General features: G+C 37.4%; 1 protein-coding gene across 1 annotated transcript in view; it reads left to right on the top strand.

Moving 5' to 3' along the window:
• Positions 1-3,972: 3,972 nt before the first annotated feature.
• The window catches only part of SEMA3E (semaphorin 3E), a gene marked incomplete at its 3' end in the record, with an annotated part of 151,396 nt that continues 144,461 nt past the window's right edge, over positions 3,973-10,907 (top strand). Inside the window, exon 1 of the mRNA XM_082308848.1 lies at positions 3,973-4,220. Coding sequence (XP_082164974.1) covers positions 4,106-4,220 — 115 coding nt within the window. The 5' untranslated portion in view covers positions 3,973-4,105. The remainder of the gene's footprint in view (positions 4,221-10,907) is intronic.

Here is a 10,907-nt window from a genome sequence, read left to right as displayed (position 1 = left end):
ATTAGAACTGCTCTGGATCTGCAGCGGCTGCAGCAAATCAAACTATGGTTCACAGACTTTACATAGCAATTCACTATTAATTTGTAGCTCTTTTACTGTACATAAAGAATGCAAATGTACACAAGAACCTTATTTTTTCCTTTTCTATTAAGAAAACCTGTTACCTTCCTCTTCAGGACAGTGTAATTATAGGGATTCTACCCCAGCAATGAAATATGGGGTTTGCATTTGAATTTTCAAATGCTCTTTACTTACAGGTTTCCAGGCATGATTTTTTACTCCTCTGTCAGCATTTACTTAACTGGAGATTTTACTACTGAAACAAACTCAGTTTTGACAGAGATCTGTTGTATTTATCTTATTAACAGAATATAAGCAGCAAACCCACCTTGTTTACTCTTCAGAGACCCAGCACTGTACTACATGCAGACGCCACAGCCCTGGGACACCTGTGTTTGTACTCATCTAAGACTGAATCCTAATATTTGAACATCTTGTTGCCATCCTTCTACCTACTGTTTAAAATCCTTTAGGAAGAAGACTCTCAAAACACCCCTTGAGGCAAGACCATATGCCTATTTAATTGAAAAGATGCTGAGGCAAAGAGCTTGACTGCCTTGCCTGAGGCCACAAGTTTCTCTTGACTTGAAATTGTGTGTACCTTTCCACTGCTTGCTTTGCATCAAAACTTGTTGTGCAAGGTTGTAAGGCTTGTGATCCTTATACAACAATTTAAGAAAAATAAAGTGAGGATTAACCCTGTGGGATCATTAACTTTACTTAGGAAAAAAATCAGTCTCCTGCATATACTGATACGTGAATTTTCCCTTTCTCTTCTATTCTGTTAGGTCTCTTTCCAGTGCAGGCATCTTTCCCTGTGCTCAGCAGCCGTTCCCAGCTTTCCCATGCCAGCACCTCTTGCTGACAGCCAAAGCCTTAACGTCAAGCGGCAGCTCCAGCTTCTGCTTCTGCATCTTTGCTCCATGGCCCTTCCCTCGGCAGGCAGGGGAAGGAGCCTGAGGCACCTGCACCGCCCACCCTGCTTGAGAATCAGATTTCAGACAAAAAAGCTTTGTCCTTGGGCACAAATATGAAAATCAGCGTGTTCAGGTATTTCTGACTCTGCTGGAGCTCCAGCCCTGGGTCACATTGTGTTTGTAGGGAGCCAAGGAGCTGTGTAATGGCTGGGGATGTGTGGGTTAGAAATGCGTGTGAGTGCATGTAAGCTCACATTGGCAGGGATTTGCTCTTATTTGTATTTATGTCTTATTTGAATAGACCTGCTTCACACTACATCTTATCTAAATACAAAATTGGGCCCATAGTTTCCAGCAGCTCCCTTGTCCCTTCCATCACCCAGTTCCCTTTCCCCAACTGGAAAATGAAACCTGAACTTTAAAGTTGGGGAAATTGTTTTGAACTTGTTGCACTAACTTTTTGGTTTTCTGAAGGTTACCTCAGGATACCTGAAGTCTAACTATTCAATCTGTTGAGCACCTACAATCTTAGCTGCAGCCTGGGAAAATTAATAAAAAACACCCTACTACAGTTTATAGAGGACTTCTAGGGAGAGACAAGATTTTGGGGTTTGCACTAATGTTTCCTTTATTCACTGAATATGGTTTTAGTTTTCATACTGTGAGCTCACATTTGTATTTTTGTGTCCTTTTTGAAAATACATACATTAAATTAGAAGGAGTGTTAAGTTTTCCATATCAGGATCCTTTAAAGATAAAATTCCATTTAGACTACCTCAGAATCAGAAATGTTTAAATTTTGCAGACTTATGTTGAGAAAGAATGAGTCTTTGAGAATTCTATTAACTGAATCTTTTTTTGAGGAAAAATGCAAATATTTCAATAAGAACTCACAGAATCACATCCAAAGACAAATGAAAATTTTCAGTCTTCACTAACCTCAACAGGCACCACATCATGCTCGTTTACAGCAGATTTTAATGGTCAAAAGCAGGACATTTATATGCTTCAGTACTACAGAAAGGTGCCAATAATAATAATCCCGTCGGGTAGATGATAAACTCATGTATGTTGAGGTCAGTGCTTGGAGGCAGAGCCTACATTGCCTTCTCCACTGACAATGTCTCAAGTACACATGCTGAGCTACTGCCAGACAGTCGGCACATCAGCATAAAATTCAGTGCAACCTGCAGTTGTGTGCAAGAAATGGAGCAAATAGCTGTGTGATTTAGCTCTTGCTCCTGTGGTTTAACTGCTGTTGGCACAGTTTCCAGCTGATTTAAAGCAAGCGCAGGTATGTGTATGTGTCCTGCTGTTGGAGAACTAACAGGTAGACATGACCTCCTCCCCGCTCCTGATTATACAGCCTCCAGGAGTCCCTGGGCACTCTCATGATTTACTTCTGTCTTTTCATCAAAGTTGCATTTTTTTTTCTGTCCTAGTAGTTTGTATTTTTTATTCTTCTTGAACAGATCTGTCTTCTCCCATCCATGTATCCTGCTATTACAAGGATTAACTATATTATTGTACTGGGTTCTTCTCAGTTTTCCGGCATACATAAATTTCTTATTTAATCTTTCTCTCCAGATATCATTATCTTTTGTTGGCTACAAAATTTGTTTAAGTGCATTATTGTCAAATGCATATATTAGTTTTCATTTTCCTTTCTTTGTGATTCTTTTTCTGTGTAAAACAATGACAAGTATAAGGATTTAACATGACTTTAATTCTCCATCCCATTAAAAAAAGGGCAATTGTTAATGACTAAAATGCACCTCGCAAAATTCTAAATGATTCTATGCATGAGGTCTTAATTACAGAGAACTTTATTCCTTAATTAATGTATTCCAGAAATAGATTTATGTCTTGATACATAAAAATTTAGTTATTGCCATGGGTATATTTTTAAGTTACAAATGACACAAAAAAGAAATGAAGTTCTCTGGTATTTGTTAGGTGCAATATAAGAGGTAGCTGCTTGACACTTGTAAATCTGATGCTGTTTATCAGGTTATCACAGCACTTTGCTCAGGTTTTTTGGTTTTTTTTTTTTTTTTAAATACTACCCAATCCTACAGGCTTTTAGTCAGAGAAGCAAATTTACTGACACATACAGATGACCTAAGATTCCAGACTTACAGACATTTAAAATGTAATGGAGAGAAGCCACTGTGTAAAACCACATTTGGGAAAAAAAAAAAAAAAAATCACAACAGCTAAACCTTTTTTTTAAAGTAAGAAAGGATATACAACTGGAATCTTTTTATTCTGATCCACTTAGTAGCATGCTGTTTAATGACTCTAAGTGATAATGTACTTAAATAGTTAATGCAAGGGTTAATCCTCCTCTAAAAATGAGCTGGGAACAAAAGCTGAAACGACTTTTTGAAAGAAAGGGATGGGAGGAATTCTGACCTTTCTGCTGATGCTTTACAACGTGAAACCACGAAGCAATTGAGGAATCGGTGCACGGCACGTGGATTAAAATGCTTCCTAGAAGCAGTTAGTACTGTACGCTGCCACAACCCTCCCTGAACTTTCTCAGTAAATACAGCAGCCTGACAGCCCGGCTTCCCTGCTGGGTGGATCCTGCAACTCCAGGAGGGAATGGCACTTCTTGTTTTTAATTAGCAAAGGTGAAAGGTGAATTAAAACTAGCTGTTTGGCAAGTCAGAGCAAGGGGCTGAGTTCTGAAGAGCACCAAGGAGGAGGGTGCTTTCTTCTTTTTTTTTTTTCCCTCCCTCCTTCTCTGAATGAATTGCCTTGCAGGAGGGACTGAAAATACAGCTTCTTCCTGAATCCACTGGCAGAGTTACTAAAGAGAGCTCAAGACACAACACTGCAGAGTAACGCCTTGGAATGTCCTCGCACTTTATAAACAATTGTCCTAGGGAGGGAATATTTTTACATGACATTTGCACAGCTTGACAAATGGCTAGCTGAGGCTGTGTGTTTCTCTGATGAACGCTGAATTTCCCATAGAGATACCCCACAAACTGACCAAAGAGAGAGATCTAACTGCACTGGGAAAGTAGAAGTGGAACTTGGAGCCTTAAAAAAAACCCACCAAAACAACAAACAAACAGCAGCAGTTAAGTGAAGAGTGCAAGAATTTGATCTTGGGCAGGATGGCATCTGCCCAGGACCTTTTAATCCTGGCACTATATGGCTTGTTACTAGAGTTACCGACTGGATGTCGTGCAACAGATACGAGGCAGCCAAGGTTACGTCTGTCACATAAAGGTAGGTCAGTGTGTCAGGTTTTTAAAGACTTTATGCTAATTCAAGTTCATTGACTGCACTGAAAGTATTGCATTGGGGTTAAATTATGGACCTTTGACAGAGTAAAATATTCCTGTTCAGAAATCTTGTGAATTGTTTCCTTGTACTAAACTGTATCCATAATTAATTTTACAGAATTCAGGAAGATTTAAGGCACTTACAGTGATGATTTCAGGCTACTGAAATATTCTTCTACCTGAAAGTGTGTCAGATTTGCTTGTCATTCTGTCGTATCCTCCATGCTGTCAGAAGGATGTCTGGTCTCTAATAAGAGGGAAAGAAATGGAGAAGATAACGTGAAATTATTGCTGAATAAATATACTTTTATGCTTCAAGTAACCCTTAAACAATTAAATGTCTGTTTCACTTTTAGAATTCTATCTATCTACAAATATAGCTAAGGCAAAAAGACTGAATTCCTCTGCAACCATATGATTCATTTTCTAAACTAGCAAGTGTCATCACACTATAATTAAAATGACTAACTGCCAATGTAAGACTGCTTGCAGTTTAACTGAGTTACCCAAAGAAAAAAAATGTTATTTTTTCTGAGATATGTATGTAGAGTACTTATAACTTTTTTTTTGGTTTTAAATTATTTAAGATTCAGTTTACCTGAAGCCTGAACCATTCTTCCTTAGCTCCTTCAGAGTACGTCCTTGTTCGTTTCTGGATTGCATGTGATTTAAACTCTTCCTTGTGATTTGGTTTTAATCCTGTGTATGTATAAAAATACCTGTGCACAACCATGACATTTCAGTTCTCTGCAGCAGTACATACATTTGTAGGTTATGTACTTAGAAATATATATATATATATAACAGGCAGTTATTGCAGTAGGAGTGAAAAAATGTAAGTGTGCAGGATAAATTGATGATTGGCCAATCAGTAATGTTTTGATATTCTCTCTTATGCAAAGATGAAAAGAAAATGCCTTTTTGCTGACATAGTTTGGAATGAGCAAATGCTAATTTACTCAAGAACATTTCTGTGGTTATGAAAGTGATAACTAAGCTGCATCAGTGTGAAGTGCATTAGAATACCTATTTTAAGTATGGCTAAGATTTAAGAATTAGCATCAGCTACAGCTCCACGTGTAGACAGCTTTAGTCTAAACAAGGTTTAATTGTGTTTTATATAGCAAGCTAAATTACCAATTATAAAGAGAGAAGCTGAATAGGATAATTGGTCTGAATGTCTTGCTAGGAAGCTATAAGAAATGGGGTTTGCTTTTATAGGGCAGTGAAACATGTTTTAAAGAAAGAAAGATTTGCCATGGAAAGCTGTCTTGTAAGTAAACAATTGCTTTCAATGAAATAAATTATATGACCCCTTTTAATACATAAACCACTTCTTTTGTAGCCTATGGTTTCAGAGTACAGTAGGAATGAGTGACAAATGCTGATTATATAGTCCTCTCACATCTCTTACTGTTGAAAATGTGCATTTGAACATTAATTTATTTCTAGGTGTAATTACTAAGGCTATCATTATTATTGATATTTGTTTGCTTGTGATGGGGTAAGGGAGATGAGAAAAGCACAGTAAATGAGACAAATAGACCTACTGTTATGTTGGTTCAGGACTCTGGCTTAGCTGCCAGTTTTGGCAAGCTCCCCACTCTGGTGCTGCGACTATTAACCGCTTCTGTGCTCACTTGTAGAAGTAATTGTTTTTCCGCTGGTTGGAATCAGTGTACATTTCACTGCATACTACTTCCATTTTCAGCAGGGAGCCAGTAATTTGGCCATAACACATCATAACTCTCATATTTTCAAGGAGATTTTAAAACACCCATTTCTCACACAGGGCCAAACCTCCCCTGCCTGATGTCAGTTCACTCGGATCCGATGACACAGAAAGATCTGTCCCAAGTAAATTCTCTACCATGGACACACACATCACCATCTTATATTTCGCCTTGTACAATACCCTGTCGCATTTTTGACACTTATGAAATGTGACTGATTTTACAAGCTGTGTTGCAGTCAGTGAGTGCATGACCACATATGCCGAGCCAAAGGTTAGAAATGGCATACCTGCCTGCACCCTGGGAACAGCCACTGCAACTCTCCCAGCCAAAAGAATGTAGCGACCAAGCATGAAGACAATGAGTAAATGTCGATGCTGTATTCACTAATCAAACAGGAACAGCAGGAGGGTCCGTCATCTTAATTGCTTTGACTCCCAAGAGGGGCTGCTGTGGGTACCAGCTAGGCATGGGGTAGTTATGAAAAGGCGGCCGTGCACCCTCTTTACAAAGCTGCTCCAGCCTGTCCTGTGAGTTGCTGTGTTGGTACAGATGATGAAGCCTGTATGTGTAAATTTTCAGTGTAGACTAGCTGTAAATTCAGTTCTAAATTCCACTGCAAAGACCCTGAAACATGAAAGTAAGCATGCCTGCTCACTGCCTCCCTTTGTAACTGTGGTTGCTGGTGGTTAATTGGGATTCAGGCCATTGCAAGACAGGCTAGTGCTGACTGGTAAGTTAAAAGCTTCTCTGACAAGTATGATGAGGTTTATGGACATCAGATTTTTTTTGTTATGGGAGAAGTATTTGCAACTAGTTATTCCTATTTGAAAGAGTACTTTTTGCTCTCATAGCAAACCAGGCTTCACCTGCAGCGCACACATGCCTCCAAACCCACTGCAACAAGATCAGGTCCTAACCCTTGCAGAGGGGTCACCTGATGGATAGGAATACCACAATCCCCTTGCCAATTAAGGGATATATTGTGCAACCCCTGTTTGACTCTATGGTCATTTACTCAGCTTCAGTGGGAGTTAATGAAAGTCGTGCATTCTTGAACTACTGTTAAACCTGTCAAGTTAATGCAAACTGTAATGGTGATTTTTGGTAAGATAGAGAATGGTCTTTATTCACAGTAAACTCAAACATGAGAATTTTGCTGTTCTTTTATATGGGATTAGAACTAATCCTATAACCACCTAACAGTCATTTTATGGTTCTAACTTCACTTTTAGTAAGCTGAACTATATTTATATCCAGGACTTGAAGGTGTTTTCCTCAAACTGTCAGCTTTTGTCTATCAGAAAATTTACACTGCAATTAGTACCACTTGTGGTATTAGTGGTATGGTTGCACTAAAAGTCAGTGTTTGATGATGACCAACAAAGATCTTGCTTAGGGTAATAATGTACTCCAATAGCTTCATTTTGATTTGTAGAGATAAAAATGTATTATCACTCACTTGGTATTACAGTGGAATAAAGTTACACTATTAAGTTATAGGTTGACAACTACATTTAAAAATCATTAGCTCATTTTACATACAATACAGGCTCTGCCTAATGAGGTGTTAATGGAAGCCAAGCTTCAGCCCCTATTCTTTATAGGCTGCTGGTTAAATTCTTTCCCAATATCCCACAGTTTGAATTCTTGCAATGGGAAATATATAATTAAGGTGAAATCAGCACACACTGCATGTTAAAAAGAAACTATTTACATTACAGATTGAAATGGATTGGGTTTCAAGAGGACATGAGGGATATATTTATATAAGCCTAAAAGAGCTACACTAAAAGCGTGTAGGCCTGAAGAGCCCATGAAGGACATAATTGTATAATTCAAGCATTGTGCATGGTTTGCAGTGTATTTCTAACTGTTTGTTTGTTTTGTTTTTTTTTTCCCTGGTTGGTGAACACGGTAAAGAGCAAAGGTAACATAGTATGAAAATGAGATATTGAGCCCCCTCCAACGGTCTGTACAACTTTGTTGCTGCAATGGGATCTGATGAGGTCGGTTATGTGCAGAGATTTGCAGATCTTGAGGGATCTGTTTTCTGTTTTACCCATTTACATTGCTCTTGAGTGACTTGAGGGATTTTGGCATCACCTGATCTCAGGTTGTGTAGCTATGCACTGGACACTGTTCTTGTCTGGAAAAGGTACGGTTAAGTAACAGTTGTGCCTGCCTTATCCATCCAAATATCTCCCTTTTACCGGCTGTGGGAACTGCTTGCTACCTTCTATAGTAGAGTCAAGATGCAGCAAGCAGAAGGAGCAGACTGAATTTAGAAATAAATAATCTGGATTAGAAAATTTATTATCCAAGAATAAGTATTTCAAATAATAGCAGCAGGAGACTAAGGAAGGGAGAGCTGAAATATTGCAAAAGAAAAGTGATACTCTCCATGTTCATATACAGATTTTAATATGTAGAATATGTAATATAAAACATTTAATATATAAGAATTTAGGTTTGGTAGGGCTGGCAAATAATCTTTGAGGGCTGCTGAGGTCTGTTACAGCAGAAAAAATTGCCATTTGCAGGAGTCAGACTTCCATCACACCTACATTAACTTTCTTGATAATTGTAATTTAAAATTCATTTTAATTAACACTAAGAGTTTCATCATGTTTATCCATGATATCTTACTGTGTCTGATCTCTAGCTAGGTGGCAGCAAAATTTACTCAGGGACTAATGACTAAATTGAATAACAAAAATGTAGGAAATTTTTAGACAGGCATTTGTGAATTCTGAAGTAGGTAAATATATTTAATGCAAGTATAGTATTTTCAATTAGTAATCAACTGGTCACATAAATCATGGCTAATTAATGACTAGACACATAAGCCATAACTGAATCATGACTGATTCAATTTCATGCATGAAAATGTTTTCTATTTTTAACAGCTTTCACTGTAATAGAATTCTGTTTTTGAATGACTAGGAAAGACTAGTTTTCTTACGAAGGCAAATTCAAATTTGAGAAAAATGTTAATTCATGCTAGATATAAATCACCTTGAATTTGTACCAGAATAAGGATTTAGCTTGTGGTCTATGCTTACATACAGTCCAGAGAAGTCTGTATAAAAAATAGATAGATGTGTATACACACACACATATATATGTATCTATAAAATATGTATGTATATATAACAGATTGAAGTTTTGATTTTTCTCACAGTGAATTAAAGAGCGGTATAATTCTGAGGGTTTAGGAACTAAAGACCTGTATTATCCTGTATTACAGCTCCATGTCTACATACATTTGAGTATAAGGGCTGATAACCAGAATTACAAGTGTTTGGAAAAACCACGTGACAAGCAATCTCTTCTTATACCCAAATTCTCAAGGCCACGTAGAACTCAATTTCAGCTTAGAAATGTCTTAGGAAAAGATACACAAATATCTCTGGGCCACCTGTGGGGTAGAGAGGAGAGCTTTTGCATCCCTTATCCCACTGGACAGACAACTGACTCTTTACCAACAATTAGGACAAGCTTTAGGTTTATTAATCATCCATATCACAAGAGGTGACTGGTAGCAAGTTCAGGAATGGTTCCAAGTAGTCCTAGAGGGACTTGCTCACCAAGACAGGATTTTTTTGGCTGAGAATCCATGCTAGTTCCTTTCATAACTGCATTTTGTTGACAAAGGCTTCTGTAAGTATTGCTGTAGCAGAACTCTGAAGTGATAAGCACCACCACCGGGGATGCAAGAAGCAGACTGTTTGCTGAGTAACATCAATCACTTTCCTACTTTTGCTTTAAAGAACTAAGTACCATCTGAAGGTGCAAGACCAGAATATCCTGCATGCTGCTGCTTCTATGCAGCTACCTCCCTGCTTTCAAAGTGACACCATCTGCTATTTTAAACTCTTCATCAGATCTTGTACTCATCATTATTTCACTGAAAGCAAGTGTTGTATTTTACTTAAATGAAAACAGGATTAATGCTGTTTGTATGATTTATAGGATGCTGTGCAAGGGTGAGCATCTGTTTCAGGCCTTTTGAGAAACTTTCAGTCAACAAATATTCTAAAAGTGTGCAATGGGAATACTAAATATTATTAAAACTGCCTCCCTGGTTTTCTTCACGTAGCCAGGCAAATATGAAGTTATAGCATGCAGCCAGCATTAATTAGAAAAATCTTCATTTCTTAAAGAAATTCATAGCCTGCAGGGATAGAGATAATAACCTTTGTTTTACAGAAAAAAGCCCTCTTAACTTGAGTATACTATTTAAAATGTTTTGTGTTGGTTAGTTAATGTTTGGCATTTAAATAATCAGTTAAGGATTCATGATTAAACATGAAAGAAAATGTTAAAAGAGGAAAAGAATGAAAATATTGCATTATAAAAAATCTGTAGTGTAGTTTAGTTATAATTCCAAACTCCTGTAAAGAAAGGATGTAAATAACTTTGAAGAAACAATATTTGAGAAGTTTTTTTAAATAAACTCCATCTTTAAATTGATGAAAAATGTAAATTGTCATCACTGTGATTCAGTCTGAGGAACTGAATGAGTTTACTACATACATCAAAACAAGTAAAACCATCATGATTCTCTCAGAGCATAGTTTCAAAAACAAATGTTACCAACCTATTGTTTCCCCACTTTTATCGTCTCGCATTGACAAATTTCTTTTTCCCTTGATCTTGGTTCTTTTGATTAACCTCAAGACTACAAATTCTTATTTTGGAAGAGAGATTTCACCTTGTTCATGAATTCAATTGAAGGCTGACTTCACTGTGTATCTCCTCTAAGCATCTTTTGTTAGTTTTCATGAAGCTATATATTGATATGCTTTCAGTCATGCTGCATCCCTTTGGCAAACTGTTTTATAGCAGTCTACACACTTTTTTTTTCTCTTTCAAAACAATGTAAAGCAGGAATG

This window comes from Platalea leucorodia, assembly GCF_965183815.1.
Source record: "Platalea leucorodia genome assembly, chromosome: 4".
In the NCBI taxonomy this organism is placed as follows: domain Eukaryota; kingdom Metazoa; phylum Chordata; class Aves; order Pelecaniformes; family Threskiornithidae; genus Platalea; species Platalea leucorodia.
Note: the sequence above shows the minus strand (reverse complement) of the source record. Positions and strands in the feature narration are given on the sequence as shown.